General features: G+C 40.3%; 1 protein-coding gene and 1 non-coding gene across 2 annotated transcripts in view; one reads left to right on the top strand and one right to left on the bottom strand.

Moving 5' to 3' along the window:
• Gtf2e2 (general transcription factor IIE subunit 2) overlaps positions 1-21,731 on the bottom strand; it is a 103,359-nt gene that overhangs the window by 56,711 nt on the left and 24,917 nt on the right. Inside the window, exon 3 of the mRNA XM_045158719.1 lies at positions 18,167-18,258. Coding sequence (XP_045014654.1) covers positions 18,167-18,258 — 92 coding nt within the window. The remainder of the gene's footprint in view (positions 1-18,166; positions 18,259-21,731) is intronic.
• Positions 9,283-9,385, top strand: LOC123463768. The gene has a single exon (XR_006639153.1). It is a non-coding gene; the product is annotated as a U6 spliceosomal RNA (small nuclear RNA).

Raw genomic sequence — 21,731 nt, 5'->3', positions numbered from 1 at the left:
TTTAAATCTAAAAAAGGTTCTTTGTTTTTTCTTTTTTTTTTTTTTTTGGAGGAAAGCAGAGGCTATTTATTGAGAAAAAAAGGAAAAATTCCAAAATGTCAGGACCAGCCTGCGTAGGATTTCAGACAGCTTTCTAAGGAGAAAGGAAGGAAAGAAGAAACAGATATGCTTTTCTGAGCTGGAGAGATGGCTTAGCGGTTAAGTCAATAGACTCTGAAGCCTAAGGACCCAGGTCTGATTCTCCAGGTACCACGTAAGCCAGGTACATATGGTAGCGCATTTGTCTGAAGTATGTCTGCAGTGGCTAGAGGCCCTGGCATGCCCATTTTTTCTCTCTCTCTCTCTGTCTCTGACAAATAAATAAAAATAAATCGGAAAAAATTAAAAAAAGAAAATTTTCTAAAACACATATACTTTCTGAGTTAGCAGTCTGTTAGCAAAACTAACTGTATCTAAAAATCTTTTATAAAGTTCTTTACAATTATCTATTAAAATCTGGGGTCTTTTAATCCTCAACACACTCCAAAAACAAAGGGACTAAGTAAATTTAAAATGAGACAATCAAGCCTGGAGAGATTGTTCAGAGGTTAAAGGCTCTTGCTTGCAAAGTCTGATAGCCCAGGTTCGATTCCCCAGTACCATTTAAAGCCTGATGTACAGAGTGGGGCATGTGACTCATTTCGTTTGCAGCAGCAAGAGGCCTTTGTGTAACCCTTCTTTCTGTCTTCATCTCTCTCAAATAAATAAAAATGTAACAACAACAGAAATCTTTAGATCATTAAAAAATGAGACTATTAACCGGGTATGGTGGCACACGCCTTTAATCCCAGCACTTAAGAGGAAGAGGTAGGAGGATCCCTATGAGTTCGAGGCTACCCTAACACTAACTATATAGTGAATTCTTGGTCAGCCTGGGCTAGAGAGAGATCCTACTTCAGGAGGGGCAGGGGAAGATGACACAAATTTTCAAAAGAAAAGTTAAACACACACACAACATTTAAATGAAGATGTTTCAGATGGATGCCACTAGTTCTATCATTCTGTTTTTGGATAATCTATAGTCTTTGTACTGACTGTTAAAATTAAATTATTCTACAGTAAGCCAGGTGTGATGGTGCATACCTTTAATCCCAGCACTCAGGAGGCAGAGATAGGAGGATCACCATGAGTTCGAGGCCACCCTGTTACTGTATAGAGCATTCCAGGTCAGCCTGGACTAGAGTGAAACCCTACCTCGAAAAAAAATATTTATTCTAAAACAGCTTTTGTAGCCCCAAATAGATAAAACAATCCTTACCAAAAGAGCAATGCACTAGAAGAATCACAATGCCTGATCCTAAATTATATTATAGGGTTGGGTGGTACTTGCCTAGCAAGCCTGGGACCCTGAGTTCAATCCTGCACTGCACAAAAAAAAGTCTGTGGGGCTAGAGAGATGGCCTAGCGGTTAAGTGCTTGCCTGTGAAGCCTAAGGACCCCGATTTGAAGCTCAATTCCCCAGGACCCAGATGCACACGGGAGGCGCATATGTCTGGAGTTCGTTTGCAGTGGCTGGAGGCCCTGGCGTGCCCATTCTCTCTCTATCACTTTTAAACAAATAAAAATAAACAAATTAAAAAAAAAAGTTTCAAATGGGAAAGTGTGGGGGTGGGGAGGGAGGGAATTACCATGGGATATATTTATAATCATGGAAAATGTTAATAAAAAAAAATAATTAAAAAAAAAAAAGTCTGTGAAGATACTCAACAATGGACACTACAAGCCTTATATTTGGCCAGCCAGGCCAAATGAGCCAACGGGTGCAATAGTGGCACATCTGTCAAAGTGGAAACCAACTGCCCTCTAATTGGACTAGAAGCCCACTCCAAGGGAGGGAATACATCCCTGATACTGAAAACTTAAAACAGGGGTCGTCATGAGCCCTAGGGGTGTAATGTCTGCTGTTGTCTGGCTAAATGTATATACTATGCTTATCAAACTGCCCAGTAAGCACTTCTCTTAATGTTCATACCCATATATTAATGCTACTCTCACTTTTGGTAGAGAATCTTCTCTTTTCAGATGGCAGTGACCTTAGGATGACTCAGAAGCCATCATGGTGTTGGAAAAAAGTGACAGGAGTGCTCAGCACTGCAATATCTCTATCACACCTTCCAAGGCTCAGGGTCTAATGCAGAAGAGGTGGCAGAAAGAATGTAAGAGCCAAAGGAAGGGTTGGTCTCCGTACAACGTGCTCCCCCACCAGACACCAAATGGCCTGGATATCCATGACCTCACAGTGCCTGACACTACCTACACAAGACCATCATAAGAAGAGGAAAAGACCATGACAGCAAAATAAAAGAGAGACTGATTGAGAGGGGGAGGGGATATGATGGAGAGTGGAGTTTCAAAGGGGAAAGTGGGGAGAGGGAGGGTATTACCATGGGATATTTTTTATAATCCTGAAGTTCTTGATTAAAAAAAATTGAAAAGGAAAGAAAAACTCTGGATACATACTGCTTGGTACCTTTAGGCAAAACTAATAAAGTTCTCCAAGAGTCTTATAAAGGGACTGGGGAAGAAGCCTCAGCAGTTAAAAGCATATGCTTGCAAAGCCCGCTAGGCAGGATTCAACTCTATTCTACTTAAAAGTTGAATGGGGCTTTCATTTGCAGTGGCAAAGATCCAAGCAAGATGGGCGTGGTGGCACAGGCCTTTAATCCCAGCACTTGGGAGGCAGAGGTAGGAGGATCACCGTAAGTCCAAGGCCACCCTGAGACTACATAGTGAATTCCAGGTCAGCCTGGGCTAGTGTGAGACCTTACCTCGAAAAACTAAAAAAAAAAAAAAGATCCAAGCACACATATATATGAGCAAAAAAATAAATAAAAATTTGCCAGGCATAGTGGGGCACGCCTTTAATTCCAAGCTCAATGGAGGCAGAGGTAAGAGGATCACTATGAATGTAGGCCACCCATACTGAGACTAGATAGTGAATTCCAGGTCATCCTGGGCTACATAGAGCAAGACCCTACCTTGAAAAACCAAATAAATAAATAATTTTAAAAATTGTATTACAGAGCTGGAGAGATGGCTAAGCAGTAAAAGGCACTTGCTTGTCCAGGTTCAATTCCTCAGTATCCACATAAAACCAGATATACTAAGTGGTACATGCATCTAGAGTTCATTTGCAGTGGCAGGAAGCCCTGGCATGCCTATACTGATTCTTTCTCTGCCTCTTTCAAATAAATAAAATATTTTTAAAAATTATACTACAGGGGCTGGAGAGATGGCTTAGCATTTAAGGTAGTAGCCTGCAAATCCTAAGGACTCAGATTAGATTCCCCAGTACTCACATAAGCCAGATACACAGGTGGCACATGCATCTGCAGTTCATTTGCAATGACTAGCGGTCCTGGTGTGCCCATTCTCTCTCCCTCTCCCTCCCTCCCTCCCTGTTCCCCCCCCCTCAAATAGATAGGTATTTTTAAAATTACATTACAGGGGGCTGGAAATATGATGGTTAAGGCATTTCATGGCAAAGCCAAAAGACCCAGGTTCAATGCCCTAGAACCCACATAAGCTAGATGTACAAGGTGGCACATGGTCTGGAGTTCATCTGCAGTGGATGGAGGCCCTGGCAGGCTCATTGTCTCTGTCTCTATCTGCCTCTCTATTAAATAAATAAAATATTTTTTAAAATTACATAATAGGACGGGAGAGATAGCTCAGAGGTTAAGGCCCTTGCCTGCAAAGCCTAATGGCCTGGGTTCAATTCCCCAGTATCCGTGTAAAGCCAAATGCACAAAGTGGAACATGTGTCTGGAGTTCAAAGGCAGTTAATAGAGGCCCTAGAGCACCCACTCTCTCTGTCTCTGCCTCTCTCTCCTTCTCTTTGCTTGTAAATAAAGAAATAAATCAGGGCTGGAGAAATGGCTTAGTGGTTAAGGCACTTGACTACGAAGCCAAAGTACCCAGGTTCAATTCCCCAAGACCCACATAACCCAGATGCACAAAGCGGTACATGCATCTGGAGTTCCTTTGCAATAGCCAGAAGCCCTGGTGCACCCATTCTCTCTCTATCTGCCTCTTTTTCTTTCTCTCCCTCCTTCTGTCTCTAAAATAAATTAATTAATTAAAAAATATGTATCTTTTTAAAAAATCCCAACACTAGGGAGGCAGAGGTAGGAGTATAGTTGTGAGTTCAAGGCCAGTGTGAACCTACAGAGTGTGAGCCAGGTCAGCCTAGGCTAGAGTGAGATGCTACCTTGAAAGAAACAAAACAAAACAAAAAAACTTCAGTTACAAAGCCACAGTAACAAAGCAGCATAGTTACAGCCCTCCTGCCCCACCAAAAAAAAAAAAAAAAAAAAAAATCAACATGAAGCCCACTGGAATAGAAAAATAGGCCACTGTAGCCTCCTAATTTCCAACAAAGGTATGGACAGCATACATTTGCCTGGTATAGTGGTGGATACCTTTAATCTCAGCACTCAGGAGTCAGAAGTAAGAGGATCATTCACAGTCAGTTCGAGGCCACCCAGAGACTACACAGTGAATTCAGGTCAGCCTGGGATAGAGTGAGACCATACCTTGAAAAACCAAAAGGAAAAAAAAAGGGTTTTTTTTTTTTTTAAAGCATACCTTTAATCCCAACATACAGGTGACAGAAGTAGGAGGATTATCATGAGTTCAAGTCCACCCTGAGACTGCATAGTGAATTCCAGGTCAGCCTGGACTAGAGCGAGAACAAACATTTAAAAGAAAAAAAGGGCTGGAGAGATGGCTTAGCAGTTAAGGCCCTTGCCTGCAAAGCCGAAGGACCTCGCAGTTTCATTCTCCAGGACCCATGTAAGTCAAATGCACAAGGTGGCACATGCATTCAGAGTTCATTTGCACTGGCTGGAGGCTCTGGTGCATCCATTCTTCCTCTCTCTCTCAAATAAATACATAATTAATAATAAAATATTTTTTAAAAAAAGTTGGGTGTGGTGTTACACGCCTTAAAAGCCCAGCACTTGGGAGGCAGAAGTAGGAGAATAGCCATGACTTCGAGGCCACTGTGAGACTACATAGTGTATTCCAGGTCAACCTGGGCTAGAGAGAAGCCCTACCTCAAAAAAAACAAAACAAAACAAAAAAAGATAAGCACACCAGCCTCATTCTGACTGGGACCTGACTGGAACTGCCACAAGTTGAAGGAGGAGTCCTTTCTGCCCCGCTCCAGGTACAGGAAGCTGCAGACAAGGAAGAGGAATTGGATCTACTAGTAAAAGATCAAAAACACATTAACAGCTAGGTATGGTGGCATACACCTTTAATCCCAGCACTCAGCAGTCAGAGGTAGGAGGATCACTGTGAGTTTGATGCCACACTGAAACTACATAGTGAATTCTAGAATGAGAACTCACCTTGAAAAACCAAAAAATGAAAAAGAAAAGAAAACCATGAACAGAACATGAGAGATATTTGGGGCATCATGAGAAGTTCAAATGTTTAAACAGTGGACAATGAAAAAGTAAAACTCCAGGCCAATAGCATAGTAAATATATTTTTTAAATCTTAACAGCATTTTTAAAATTTTTAATTAGAGAGAGATAGAAGAAGGCAGAGAGAAAAAGAAGAGGGAGAATAGATAAGCTCAAGGCCTCTTACCAATGCAAATGAACTCCAGACACATGCACCACTTTGTGCATCCAGCTTTATGTGGGTACTAATGAATACAACCTGGGCTATTGGGCTTTGCAAGCAAGTGTCTTTAACCACTGAGCCATCTTTCCAGCCATGGAAACATTCTACAATTAAATTGAGCCATCTCTCCAGCCATAAAAACATTTTTTAATTAAAATTTATTTCTTAAAAGGTTATATTCTGGAGCTGGAGAGATGGTTTAATGGTTAAGCGCTTGCCTGTGAAGCCTAAGGACCCTGGTTCAAGGCTCAATTCCCCAGTACCCACATATGTCTGATGCACAAGGTAGTACATGCATCGGGAGTTCGTTTGCAGTGGCTGGAGGCCCAGGTGTGCCCATTCATTCTCTCTTTTTCTTACTCTCTCTCTAATTAAAAAAAAATTAAATTAAGAAAAACAAATACCACTGCTGCCAACCCAAACTACTATACCCAAAAAATTTACCTGCTGTAATAGAGGTTATTTAAAAAAGAAAAAAAACTTTCCATGATAAAAGCATGCTAAAGAAATTTATCAGCACCAAGCAGCCTTACAGAGGACACTGATGGAATACTTCATATAGAAGACAAGAATAGGGCTAAAGAGATGGCGTAACAGTTAAAGCGCTTGCTTGGAAACCCTAAGAACCCAGGTTCGATGTGCATGCTGTCTGGAATTCGTTTGCAGTGGCTGGAAGCCCTGGCACACCAATTCTTTCTCTCTGCATGTGCCTCTTTCCCCTCCTCCCTCAAATAAATAAAAATAATTTAAAAAAAGAAATTCAGAAGAGAAGAATAAACATAGTCAAGAGTTGACAGGGGAAAAAAATTAATGAGAGAAAGCAAATGCAAGCAAACATCAAACTTCACAAAAATCATAAATACGACAGGGAATTCAGAATTTGAATATTTATGGTCTCAATTCCCAATCATAAAACACAGAATAGGCTGGATCAGCAAAAAGGATCCATCCTCATGCTGTCTTCAAGAAACTCACCTCACTGTCAATGACAGATATTACACTAAAGGATGGAAAAAGATATTCCAAGCAAACACAACCAGCAAACAAGCAGATATTCTGTTCTACTAGCTATTAAAACACAAGCAAAGAGATCATCAAGGGAACAATTCACCAACAGGACAATAGAATTCTAAACACATGTGCACCAAGTAACAATGCAGCTTATTTTGTAAAACAAATTTACTAGATATAAAGTCAGAGATATTCCAAAACAATAACAGCAGTCAATTTTAATACCCCACTATCAACAATAGACAGGTCATTAGGCAGAAAATAGAGAAGCAATGGAATTAAATGACAACATACAACAAATGGACCTACAGATATTTACAGAACATTCTGTCCAAGCAAATACATATTCTTCTCAGCAGCCCATGGAATTTTCTCTTACACAGATAATAAAGGGGCTAGAGAGGTGGCTAAGCAGTTAAAAGGCTCTTGCTTCCAAAGCCTGCAGGCCTGGGTTCAGTTCCCCAGGATCCACATAAAGCCAAATGAGCAAAATGGTGCATGTGTTTATATTTCATCTACAGCAGCAGCAAGAGGTGCTAGTACATCTATTCATCCTCCCTCCCTCTGTGTCATACTGCATGCAAATAAATACAATTTTTTTGTTTTGTTTTTCTTTTGATGTAGGGTCTCCCTCTACCCAGGCTGACTTGGAATTCACTATGAAGTCTCAAGGTAACCTCGAACTCGTGGCAATCCTCCTACCTCTGCCTCCCAAGTGCTGGGATTAAAGGCATGCACCAGTACGCCCAGCAATAAAAGTATTTTTATTTTATTTATTTATTTGAGAAAAAGTGGCAGAAAGAAGAGAGAGACAGAGGGAAAGAATGGGCATGCCAGGGCCTTCAGCTGCTCGCTGCAAATGAACTCTAGATTTATGTGCTACCTTGTGCATCAGGCTTACATGGGTCCTGTGTAATCAATCGAACCTGTGTCCTTTGGCTTTGCAGGCAAGCATCTTAACCACTAAGCTATCCCTCCAGCCCATAATTATTTTTTTCTTTTGGTTTTTCAAGATAGGGTCTCACTCTAGCTCAGGCTGACCTGGAATGTACCATGTAGTCTCAGGGTAGCCTTGAACTCATGGCAATCCTCGATCTCTGCCTCCTGAGTGCTGGGATTAAAGGTGTGCATCACCACAGCCGAGTCCATAAAAATATTTTAAAATATATATACTCAGACACAAAGCAAGTCTCATCAAATTTAGGAAAATTGAAATATTTTTGTTTTATCTGTCCACAATGCAATAAAGTCAGAAATTAACCAGAAGAAATCAGAAAAGAAAAAAAAAAAAAAAAAACCTCTTGGAGATTAAAAAAATCTAAAAATGTTTGGTCACTGATGAGATTAAGAAGAAAATCAAGAAGTTCCTAAAACTAAATGAAAATGAATCACAACATATGAAAACAGGCACAATGAAGGCAGCCTTTGGGGGGAAGATTATAGTTCTAAATGCCTGCATTATAGAAAAAGACAGACCTCAAGTGAACTTATAATCAAGATCAGAGCAAAAATCAGTGAAATAGAAACAAGAAAAAAGAATTGTGAGGCACGGTGGCACACACCTTTAATCTCAGCACTCGGGAAGCAGAGGTAGGAGGATTGCCGTGAGTTCAAGGCCACCCTAAGAGTACCGAGTGAATTCCATGTCAGGTTGGAAAATCAAAAACAAAAAAGAATTGATGAAACAAAGAGCTGGTTCTTTCAAAAGAAGCAAGATTGGCAAACCCTTAGCCAAATTAACCACAAGAGAAAAAAAAAGACCTTAATCAAGAAGATTAGAGATGGAAAAAGAGACACTATAACAGACACCAATGAAATTGAAAGAATTATAAGGACATACTTCATAAAACTATACTCCACAAAACTATAAAAATCTGTAGGAAATTAATTTCTCAATGCATATGACCTACCAAATTTAAACCCAAATGAGAAATAACTTTTTTGGGGGGTTGGGGTGGGGGTTGAGGTAGGATTCCACTCTAGTCTAGGCTGACCTGGAATTCATTATATAGTCTCAGGGTGGCCTCGAACTCACAGCAATTCTCCTACCTCTGCCTCCCAAGTACTGGGATTAAAGACATGTGCCACCACACCCAGTGAGATAAGTAGTTTAAACAAGCAATGAGATTGACACTATAATTAAAAATCACCCAATCCAGATCCAAATGAGTTCACTACCAAATTCTATCAGATCTTTAGAGAACTGAAACTACTGTTTCTGAGTTATTCCATAAATCAGAAAAGATTGCATTCCCTGGCTCCTACAAAGTCAACATTACACCAATAATATAATCAGACAGAGTTACAATTTAAAAAATATATAGGTGGGCTGGAGAGATGGCTTAGTAGTTAAGGCGCTTGCCTGGGAAGCCTAAGGACCCAGGTTCGATTCTCCAGGTACCAAGTAAGCCAGATGCACATGATGGCACATGCATCTGGAATTCATTTGCAATGGCTAGAGGCCATGGTGTACCCATTCTCTCTCTCTCTTGCTCTCTGTTTCTAATAAATAAATAAATAAATTTTTAAAAACACTAATAAATATACACACACATATTTTACACACACACACACACACACACACACACACACACACACTTGCTTGGGCAGCACATCTACTAAAATTGGAGCCATACAAAGAAGATTAGTATGGCCCCTGCACAAGGATGACATACCAATTTGTGAAACATTCCATATATAGAGATATGTATATGATATACTCAAAAACCTACAATAAAGCACTTGCAAATCAAAATTTTAAAAAAATAAAAGATCATTCACCTCAATCAAGTAGGCTTTAATCTAGAAATGCAAGGATGGTTCAACATGTAGAAATAAATAAAAACATAATAACATCACATAAACAGATTTAAGGACAGAAATCACATGATAATCTCAAAGGATAGACAAGACTTTTGAAAAAATCCAAATTTCCTTCATGATAAAGACATTGGATACTTGGGATGGAGGGAATATATCTCAACATCATAACAAACCCATAGCCAGTACATACAGAGAAAAACTCAAAGCATTCCCACTATGACCTAGGACAAGACAGGGGTTTCCATTCTCTTAACTGCTAGTTAATATAGTGCTTGAGGTCTTAGCTAGAGCAGTAAGACAGAAGAAATAAAAGGAATGCATATTGGAAAGGAGGAAGTTATTATATAGGAGACCCCAAAGACACCACCAAAAAAGAAAATCCAGAGCTGATAAACACTTTCAGCAAAGTGGCAGGTTACAAAATTAACACAAAAGAGCTGGAAGGATGGCAAAGTGAAAGGACCCAGGTTCAATTCCCAGGACCCATGTAAGCCAGATGCACAAAGTGGCAACATGCTTCTGGAGTTCATTTGCAGCGGCTCAAGGCCCTGGTGCACCCATTCTTCTCTCACTGCCTATTTCTCTTTCAAATATAAGTAAAAATATAATTATAAAAAAAGAGGGCCAGGTGTGGTGGCACATACCTTTAGTCCCAGCACTCAGGAGGCAGTTGTAGGAAGATGATTGTGAGTTCGAGGCCACCCTGAGACTACATAGTGAATTCCAGGTCAGCCTGGGCTAGAGTGAGACCCTACCTTGAAAAACCAGGAAAAAAAATTAACACAAAAATCAATAGCCTTCTTATATACTAATGATAAATATACTAATAAAGAAATCAGGGAAACAGTCTCATTCATAATAACTACAAAAAATTGAGTATCTTGGAATATTGCTAACGAAGGAAGTGAAAGACCTCTACAATAAAAAGTTTAAAACACTGAAGAAAGAAATTAAGGAGGATACAAGAAGATAGAAAGATTCCCCTTGCATACTGAACGAAAGAATGAATATCATGAAATCAGCCATCCTACTAAAAGCAAAAGAATGATTCAATGCAATCCCAGTCAAAATTCCTGTACCACTGTTCACAGAAAAAGAAAAAGTCTTAAAAATTCATATAGGAGCACAAAAGGCCGGATACCCAAAACTATACTCAATTTTAATTTCAATTTATATAGTATTAAAAACAATATGGTTCTGACACAGAAATCAATGGGATGGACAGAAGATCAGGTTAAGTCCATGTAACTCAAGGACCTGGTACACCCACCATTCTTCTCTCTCTGCCTCTTTCTCTCTCAAATATAAATAAAAATATAATTATAAAAAAAGAGGGCCAGGGCTGGAGAGATGGCTTAGCGGTTAAACGCTTGCCTGTGAAGCCTAAGCACCCCGGTTCGAGGCTCAGTTCCCCAGGTCCCACGTTAGCCAGATGCACAAGGGGGCGCACGCGTCTGGAGTTCATCTGCAGTGGCTGGAAGCCCTGGCGCACCCATTCTCTCTCTCTCCCTCTATGTGTCTTTCTCTCTGTGTCTGTCGCTCTCAAATAAATAAATAAATAAATAAAATGTTTAAAAGAAAAACAAAACAAACTCCCCCCAAAATTCTAATAACAAATAATTCATAATATATTATTATGAAAAAGATTGAGAGATGATCACTAGAAGAATAAGCAGGAAAATATATACTATTATGCTAAAATTCAAGAACAGCAACGAAAGGGACCTACAAGGTCAAAGAATAAAAATAATTAAAGTTCCCAAACACTAAGTATTGTTACATTATGACATTTAGGAACTGGAAAGATGGTTTAGTAGTTAGGGCATTTGTCTGCAAAGCCTGAAGACCCATATTCAACTCTCCAGATCCCACGTAAGCCAGACACAAGGTGACCCAAGTGCACAAGGTTGCACACACACACTAGGTGGTGCACCCATCTGGAGTTCAATTATAGTAGCTGGATGTCCTGGTGCACCAATCCTCCCCAACCCCACTCCCATTCTCACATTTAAAAAAAAGGCCGCCGGGCATGGTGGCGCACGCCTTTAATCCCAGCACTTGGGAGGCAGAGGTAGGAGGATCGCTGTGAGTTCAAGGCCACCCTGAGACTACAGAGTTAATTCCAGGTCAGCCTGGACCAGAGTGAGACCCTATCTCGAAAAACCAAAAAAAAAAAAAAAAGAAGGCCAATCTATTGGGCTTGCCGCAAAAATAATTTGTATAAATATAAAAGTAGATCACCGCCACTTATAGGCATCCCATGTGGTTCGATTTTGTAGGAGAAAGGTGGCCTAGTAGGTAAAGTGACTGACAGTGACTGGCTTTAGATTAGAACTCGGATCTCTTCATTTCAATGTCACTAGTTTGGTCTGAATTTGATCTGAAGTGTACTACCAACCATAAAAAAGCTTAGGCTGGAGAGATGGCTTAGTGGTTAAGCACTTGCCTGTGAAGCCTAAGGGCCCCAGTTCAAGGCTCAATTCCCCAGGACCCACATTAGCCAGATGCACAAGGGGGCACACGCATCTGCAGTTCATTTGCAGTGGCTAGAAGCCCTGGAGCACCCACTCTTCTCCCTCCCTCCCCCCCCCCGCCTCTTTCTCTCTCTGTATGTCCCTCTCAAATAAATAAATAAATAATTTAAAATTTTTTAAAAAAAAACTTCAAATTTTAAAACTATTGCTACCTTGCCAAATACCAACTGTGAAAGGACATGTTGCTATTGTTATCTTAGGTTGAACATCATTTTGTTTCTTCATGTACTGCATATATTTTAACAATAAATATATAATTTTTAAAAACAGGAATGGCATTTAGTTGTGGAGAGATGGCTTAGCAGTTAAGGCACTTGCCTGTGAAGCCTTAGAACTCATGTTTGAATCCCCAGGTCCCATGTAAGCCAGACGCACAGTAATGCAAGCACATAATGTCACACATGCATACAAGGGGGCACATGTATCTGGAGTTCATTCACAGCAGTTGAAAGCCCTGGTGACCCCATTCTCTCTCTCTCTCTAACTATAAAATAAGACTGACATTTATATTCACTAGCTAAATTTAAGAGCAATGTTTGCTATTGAAATGCTGTTAATGTAACAGAAATCCCATATTTGTAGTTACCATTTAAACTTCCAGTTAAATGCTGTCACTATTCTGACTTTTGTAAAATACTATAGTTAGCAAATTATATGTGTCCAAAGGGATATTCACTTTTCTAAAACTGCTTCCAGGATAACTAAGTAAAAAAAAAAAAATCTGAGGTCACTACTGTACCAGATAGACAATGTTATTTACAAGTAAGTTATTTAAGTGAAGCCTATGTTAAGCAAAGTAGCAAAAACATAATCACTTTAATAGTCTCCTTCAGCTAACTGACAGCAAGCAGCAAAGGGATACATGTTTTGTGGGTATGCTACCATTAGTGCTATGAATAATTTAAATAGCCTAGAGAAGATTTAATGTCTATTTACAAGGGGCAATGGAGGGATGGAATGAATGGATGCTTAACACAATGTATCAAATTATATCATTTAATACTGACAAAATTATAAACTAACATATTTCTGCTAGAAACCAAATACAAATCACAGAATTCAGACATGAAGACTCTTAAATTACAAAATAACAACCTTAGCATGGTTGGACCTATGGTCTATATTTCAAGCAACACATGGATGAGACTAAAATAACAACAAATATAGTACTTTGACTTTTTCAAGAGATGCAATTGAATGAGTTTGGCAGAAGTTAGAAGACAAATCGAAATCACTTAGCTCACTTTGCTATAAGTGAATGTCACTTGAACAAATGAAGCTAAGGGGTTGGGAAGACGGGCTCAGTGATTAAAGGACGTGGGGGGACTTGGGGAGGTAGAGTTAGGGTGACTGGACCCCTGAAGGTGAAAAGTGCAGGCTTTTTTTTTTTTTTAAACACAATGCTTTTTTAAAACTTTTCTTGTTTATTTTTATTTATTTGAGAGCAACAGACACAGAGTGAGAGAAAATGGGCACGCCAGGGCCTCCAGCCACTGCAAACAAACTCCAGAGACGTATGCCCCCTTGCGCATCTGGCTAACGTGGATCTTGGGGAATCAAGCCTTGAACCAAGGTCCTTAGGCTTCATAGGCAAGTGCTTAACAGCTAAGCCATCTCTACAGTCCCTGACTTCTTTTCTTTTGCCTAGTTCCCTACTGGGAGGAAAGTCTTTCATAGGATTTAAATATTGTGGTTGGTCAAGTTCAGGCCCTGGAACTTGGTGCCACAGCTATTCTCTTCCAGAGACAGGCCCTACCCCTAACCCTCTGGTTCACCAAGGCCAAAAGACAGCCCAACACCCTAAGGTCATAAATATCTTTGCAAGGGGAGGGCAGTGTCTATCTCTGATCACTTGGGAACTTCCAGCTGTGGGTTTTTTCCTCAGCTGGGCCTGGACTGGCTCAGATCAGGCTCAGGCCCAGGCCAAGCTAGGAGGGCCCCCCTAACCCTTGTTCTCCGCATGGGTTATTTATGCCCTCCAGCTCACCACATGGTAGGAGCTCCTTGAACTTTCTTTTCTCTTTCCACATTTTTTTCCCCAGATCCGTATGTGGTTGCATGGACTCCTGAGCTACACGTGGCCCACATGGGCTTTTGGGCTCCATGTGGTATACTTCTCCCCACTTTATCTCCCCTTACCTCCCAGCCTTCCCCTTTCCACACTCCTTTGTAAAATCTAAATAAAATGTATTTTAAAAATCATTCTCTTGAAAAAAAAAAAGGAACAAAAAAAAAAAAGAAAAAAGAAAACAAAAATCATTCCCTTGAATCTGGAATTGCCAATTCTTTGGTCGGTTTGCACATATGAACTCAGGGCTTGGGGGTTCCAAGAAGCGCCCCAGAACGCCAATTTCCCCATTACAGACTTGCTGTGCAAGCCTAATGATTTGAGTTCAATTCGCCAGACACAAAGTGGCACATGCATCTGTAATCCCAACCCACCTATGGTAATGTAATGGGCAGCAGAGCTAGGAGAATCTAGAAGCTCATGGGTCAGCTAGCCTGGCCTACCCAGCAGCAAAGCGAGAGACCTTGTTTTAAAAAAAGATGGAAGAGCCAGGCATGGTGATGCATGCCTTTAATCCCAACACTCAGGAGGGAGAGGTAGGAGGGTTGCCACAAGTTAGAGGCCACCCTGAGAAAATTAGTGAATTCCAGGTCACTCCAGGCTAGAGTGAGTCTCTACCACAATTAAGGGGGGAAAAAGATGAAAGGAGAGAACTGACACTCTCATCACCTGACACACCATTTCACAAGCACACTCCTGAACATAGACATGCAAATTTTTAAAAGGAAGTTAAGATTCAAAGTCTTAAGGTCTGGGGATACAAACTGGGTATGGTGGTACATGCCTTTAATTCCAGTACTTGGGAGGCAGAGGTAGGAGGATCACTGTAAGTTCCAGGTCAGCCTGGACCCTATCTCAAAAAGAGAAAAACAAATAGGGCTGGAGAAATGGTTTGGTGTTTAAGGTTCTTGCCTGCAAAGCCAAAAAGTCCAGGTTTGGTTCCCTGTGACCCACTTAAGCCAGATGTACAAGGTGGTACATGCATCTGTAGTTTGTTTACAGTAGCAGGAGGCCCTGGCATGCCCATTCTTTCTCTCAATCTGCCTCTTTGTTTCTTTCTCCTTCATAATTAAATTTTTTCTTTTATTTTTTTCCAGGGTCTTGATCTAGCCCAGGCTAACCTGGAAATCACTAGATAATCTCAGGGTGGCCTCAAACTCATGGCAATCCTCCCATCTCTTCCTCTAGAGTGCTGAGATTAAAGGCACATGCCACCACACCTAGCAATACATAACTTTAAAAAAACTTAAAAATTTTAAAAAAAGAAAGAAAGGGGGATACAGTTTAGTAGTAGACTGCTTAACTAGCATGTACAAAGCCCTGGGTCTAAGCTAGATCCCAGCACCACAGGAGGAAGAAAAAAAAGATAAGATTCAAAGATTGTTTTAAAAAATATTTTAGCTGGGCATAGTGGCTCACGCCTTTAATCCCAGCACCTGGGAAGCAAAGGTAGGAGGATCACCCTGAGTTTGAGACCACCCTGCAACTACATAATGAATTCTAGGTCAGCCTGGGTCAGAGTGAGTCCTTAAGTCAGAAAACCAAAACATAAATAAAATTTATTTACTTGAGGGGTGGGGGAGGGAGAAAGAAAGAGAGAAAGTGTGCATATGGGTGTGCCAGGGCTGTTACTGAAAATGAACTCCAGATGCATGTTCCACTTGTGTATCTGTCTTTACATGAGTACTAAGGAATCAAACCTGGGCCCACAGTCTTTGCAAGCAAGCACCTTTAACTACAGAACTATCTCTCCAGCCTTCGAAGTATTTTATAAAACTCGAGTGTGGTGGTTTGAACATAAAATATCTTCTTGTGCATCTGAACAGTTAATCTCTAGCTGATGATGTGGCACAGCCTTGCTGGAAAAAGTTTATTACTAGGAATGAGCCTTAAGGTATTACAGCACAGCCCTGCTTGCCATGATCTTACTACTTCTTCCCTAATGATGTGACCATGTACTGCCACCTGTCTTCTCTGGCCATGCTTTCTGTACCATGATAAATCTCCTTGAAACTGTATGGGGAAGAAAAAAAAAAAAAACACCTTTCTAGTCAGGCTTTTCATCCCAGCAATGAGAGAGCAACTGATATACAGGTGTTTTAAAAGCACTAAATATTTCAAACAGTATATCCTATTTCTCTTGTGAGTCAATATTTTTCTAAGACTGTCAATAATTTTCTCCTCCAAGAAAGAGCCTATCACTACCACATGCCTGAACAATGTTACTTTATTTTTCTATCAAGTAAGAAACATCTCTAAAAATAATTACTATCTTCCCCATTGATATTGCCAGCAGTTAGCAACTAATTAAAGGTGATATATCTACGGCCTAGACATACTCTTTTTAAGTGATTTAATGGGCTTAAATTGTATACTTAATATAAGGATAAACCAGGTGCTGTGGCACACACCTTTAATCCCAGCACTTGGGAGGCAGAGGTAGGAGGATTGCTGTGAGTTCAAGGCCACTCTGAGAGTATGTAGTGAATTCCAGGTCAGCCTGGCCTAGAGTGAGGCCCTACCTCAAAAACAAAAACAAATAAATAAATAAATAAAAAAGGCTAGAGGGATGGCTTAGCAGTTAAGGCATTTGACTGCAAAGCCAAAGGACCCAGGTTCAATTCCCCAGAACCCACATAAGCCAGGTACACAAGGTGGTACATGCATCTGGAGTTCGTTTGCAAAGGCTAAAGGCCCTAGCAGGCCCATTCTCCCTCACTCTCTCTTTCTATCTCCTCCTCCTCTCTCTCTCTCTCTCAAATAAAAATAAAATAAAGTTGACTGCTCTCATTGCTGTGAGGGGACAGACATGGGCTGGCTTAATAAAGACTCACATTTTTCATTAAAAAAATAAAATAAAATAAAATAAAATAAAATAAAAGTTTATAATGTTAAGTTAAATAAGTGAGCTGATACACTGTCAATTCAATAGAGAGCAAAAAATGCTGTATTGAACATTTTTATGGTTTTACTGAAATATAATTACCATATAATTATACCTCATACTTAAAATGTATAATCTGATAAATCTTTTTTTTGTTTTAGTTTTTAAATATTTTTAAGTATTTTATTTATTTGAGAAGGAGAGAATGGGCATGTCAAGGCCCCTAGCCACTGCAAATGAATTCCAGATGCATGCACCACATTGTGCATCTGGCTTTACATGGTACTAGAGAATTGTACCCAGGCTGTCAGGCCTTACAAACAAGTACCTTTAACCACTGAGCCATCTCTCCAGCCCAGATTTTTAATTTTAAAAAATTATTTTTATTATTTATTTGCAAGCAAAAAGAGAGAGAGAGATAATGGGCAGGCCAGGTCCTACTGCCATTGCAAACTAACTCCAGATGTATGAGCTACTTTGCATATCTGGCTTTATGTGGATACAAGGGAAATCAAATCTGGTCTGTCAGTATTTACAAGCAAGTGATTTTAACCTGTTTAGGTGTTTTGGGGTTTTTTTTGTTTGTTTTTTTTTTTTTTTTGAGACAAGATGTCATTTAGCCCAGGCTAACTTGGAACTTATTCTGTAGCTCAGGCTGGCCAACTCTTCTACCTCAGCCCTTACAATGCTAAGATGACAAGCATGAAACACCATACTCAGCTCTAATATGAGAAATCTTTTTTTTTTTTTTTTTTTTTGGTTTTTCGAGGTAGGGTCTCACTCTAGCCCAGGCTGACCTGGAATTCACTATGGAGTCTCAGGGTGGCCTCGAACTCATGGCGATCCTCCTACCTCTGCCTCCCGAGTGCTGGGATTAAAGGCGTGCGCCACCACGCCCGGCTTTAATATGAGAAATCTTTACATGTGTATATAAAAATTTTTACTTCTGGCCAGCACTTGGTGGCTCATGCCTTTAATCCCAGCACTTGGGAGGCAAAGGTAGGAGGATTGCCATGAGCTCTAGGCAACCCTGACACTACAGAGTGAATTCCAGGTCAGCCTGTGAGCAAGACCCTACCTCAAAAAAAAAAAAAAAAAAAAAACTTCTGAAAACCCAAACCTCCCCTTCTTTTTCCAAAAAGTTAAACAGAATTTTGTCATTCAAGTACTTACTTTCATGTAATTCACAATCTTAGCAAGAACGCCAAACTTATATCCAGAGCTTCCTGATAGAGCTTTCAAGTTAAATGATCCATTGTTATGGTCTGGAAACAAAGATCAAAAACAAGCATGAGTTTTATATTGCATGTTATTATTACTTTGGCAGTGCAAATGATTTTAACTTTGGTAAACAAGTTTTTTATCTAAATGAATTCTAACATAAAATCTTGGTTAAAAAAAATCAATTTTTGTGTGTATAACAAACTACCAAATTTTTAAGTATAATTTTTTAATTTTTTTGTTCATTTTTTATTTATTTATTTGAGAGTGACAAGACAAATAGAGAGAGAAAGAGGCAGACAGAGAGAGAATGGGTGTGCCAGGGCCTCTATACACAGCAAACGAACTCCAGATGCGTGCACCCCCTTGTGCATCTGGCTAACGTGGGTCCTGAGGAATTGAGCCTTGAACCGGGGTCCTTAGGCTTCACAGACAAACACTTAACTGCTAAGCCATCTCTCCAGCCCTAAACTACCAATTTTATCACTAAGGTTAGAAACAAAATATCCTTTTTTAAAATGTTTTATTTTATTTATTATTTATTTATTATAATTTATTATTTACTCCTTCCTTCCATCCTTTTATTTACCAAGGTAGGGTCTCACTCTAGCCCAGGCTGACCTGGAATTCTTAGGTAGTCTCAGGATTGCCTTGAACTCACCGCAATCCTCCTACCTCTGCCTCCCAAATGCTGGGATTAAAGGCATACACCACCACACCGGGCCCATAAGGCTTTCCTAACAACCTTAAAAACACCAAGAGGGCTGGAGAGATGGCTCAGCAGTTAAGGCACTTCCCTACAAAGCCAAAGGAGCCCAGTTCACTTCCCCATATAAGCCAGATACACAAGGTGTCTGGAGTTCGTTTTATCAGCACCTGGAGGCCCTGGCACACCCATTCTCTCTCCCTTTATCTGACTCTATCTCTCTCTCAAATAAAGTTCCTTAGAAAAAAGTTAAAAAAAAAAAAAAAAGGTTCCTTTGCATCAGGGGTACACACAGAAATCTGTTTGTTTTTTTCAGTAGGTAGTGAGACTCAAAGAGATAAAGGACCCCTTACTTTTCAGCCAAGGCCCAGGTGAAATTACAGAAGAATTGGGGAGACAAGTATTAAGTGCTACTTCCATGGTGAGCCTGACAATCAGCACTAGGGTGAAGGAGACAGATGCTGGGGATATTCAACACCTATCAAAGCAGAGATCTAGAGGCTCCTAAGAACTCATCACTGAAGTAGACTTAAAACTCACCCACCACAGCTCAGGGAATTTTGGGGAAGGAGGGCCGGAAAGATTGCAAGAGCCTCAGGTTGGGATGTCATACCCAGAGGCATTGCCTTCCCCCAGTAACTGACTGCTACTCCAACAACACATAACCCACAACCCCACAGGGAATACCAGCAACCACTGAGAAGGGGCCCCAGCAGAATGGGAGGCAGGAAGGAGGGAAAAGATGGTACCAACACATGATGAATCCATACAAAGAAGTCCTTAATTAAAATATACATAAAAACAACCCTCCTCCCTGCTTCCCTAACTCCCTCCATCTTCTCTCCAATCTTCCCATCCCCCTCCTCACTTTCAGAAATCTTTACACAAGATAATTTGTTTATTTTCCAGGTAGGGCCTCACTCTAACACAGGCTGACCTGGAACTCACTCTGCCACCATGCCTGGCCCAGAAGATAATTTATTTCAACACATGTGCTATTCTGTTGCATATTCACAGAAACCTTTACCACCACATCACAAATATATTGCTTTTGTCATAAACAGAAACAGTAAAAAGAAAATCATTATAGCCAGGAAGGGATGGTGGCCTTTAGTCCCAGCACTCAGGAGGAGTTAGAAGAAGTAGGAAGATCTCCGTGAGTTTGAGCCCTACCTGAGACAACATAGTAAATTCCAGGTCAGCCTGGGCTAGAGTGAGACCCTACCTCAGAAAACCAAGGAGAAAATCATCAATATCATCATCATAAATACGAGAAAGGCATTTCAGAAGTACACACTCTCTATATTAGCAAGGCGTTCTATTATAACGTTCCCATGTGGCTGATCCACAAGAGAGAGGTTATATAAAGGAGGGGAGAGCCAGTCTCCAGCTTCAGCTTGGTAAAAACTGTTTAAAGAAAAGGCTGCATCAGAACAACCACAAGTCAAATGTAACAATTGTCAAAAAGCCAGAAAAAGTTTCTAAATGACGACATAATAGTCCTTTGAGATTAGCTGCTGGAAATTCTCTACTAAATGTTTTGGGTTTTCTTTTTAATTTTTTATATTTTATTTATTTATTTATTTATTTGAGAAAGAGGCAGACCGAGAAGAACAGGCACGCCACCAGGGCCTCTATCCACTGCAAATGAACTCCAGACACATGCGCCACCTTGTGCATCTGGCTTTATGCGGGTACTAAGGCATCAAACCTGGGTCCTTTGTCTTACAGGCAAGCGCCTTAACCTCTGAGCCATCTCTCTAGCCCCATTTTTGATACCAAAATGAACTATGAGATGTAACTTTCCCTTAAAAATAGTTTGTAATTCTGGAAAATAACTTAATTGGTCCATTAAGTCTATAATATTAATTAAAAAAAAAAGTGGGACTGGAGACATGGCTTAGCAGTTAAGGCACTTGCCTACAAAGGCAAATGACTACGGTTTGATTCCCCAAGACCCACAAAAGCCAGATGCACAGGGTGGTACATGTATCTGGAGTTCATTTACAGTGCCTACAGGCCCTGGTACACCCATTCTCTCTCTCTCCCCCTCGTTCTCTCTCTCTCAAATAAAATATTTATTTAAAGTTGAATTCAAGAATGCCTTAGAGGGGCTGGAGAGATGACTTAGTGGTTAAGATGTTTGCCTGCGAAGCCTAAGGACCCAGATTTAATTGCCCAGCACCCATGTAAGCCAGATACACAAGGTGGCACATGTGTTTAGAGTTTGTTTGCAATGGCTAGAGGCCCTGGTGCGCCCATTCTCTATCGTTCTCTCTCTCTAATAACAAAATAAAATGAAAAAGAATGCTTTACAGGTATGCTTTTAAACATGCTATTTCAAAAGCTGAGGGGATGTGTGGCACACACTTGTAATCCCAGCACTTGGGAAATATTACTTCTATGGTTCAAGACAATTTAACAATAACAATTACTAGCATTTGTTGGACACTTATTATGTGCCAAACACCATGCTCAATGGCTTTCATACTTAATCCTCCCTAAAAAGTTTATTTAAGAGGTAATGTTCTCTCGCGCAGATGCTTTTTTTTTTTTTTTTTTAGGTAGGGTCTAACTCTAGCCCAGGCTGTCCTCGAACTCATGGTGATCCTCCTACCTTTGCCTCTCAAGACTAAAGACTTGTGCCACCATCCCTGGCTTCTGTCTCTTTTTTTCTCCCCCTGGTGCTAGGAACAGAACCCAGGGCCTTGCACTTGCTAGGCAAGTCCTACCACTGAGCTAAGTCTCCAACTCTATTGTTTTCTTTTTAGAAAAAAAATATTTTATTTATTTGAGAGAGAGAGAATCATG

Source organism: Jaculus jaculus, chromosome 9 (genome assembly GCF_020740685.1).
Source record: "Jaculus jaculus isolate mJacJac1 chromosome 9, mJacJac1.mat.Y.cur, whole genome shotgun sequence".
NCBI classification, from domain to species: Eukaryota; Metazoa; Chordata; class Mammalia; order Rodentia; family Dipodidae; genus Jaculus; species Jaculus jaculus.
Note: the sequence above shows the minus strand (reverse complement) of the source record. Positions and strands in the feature narration are given on the sequence as shown.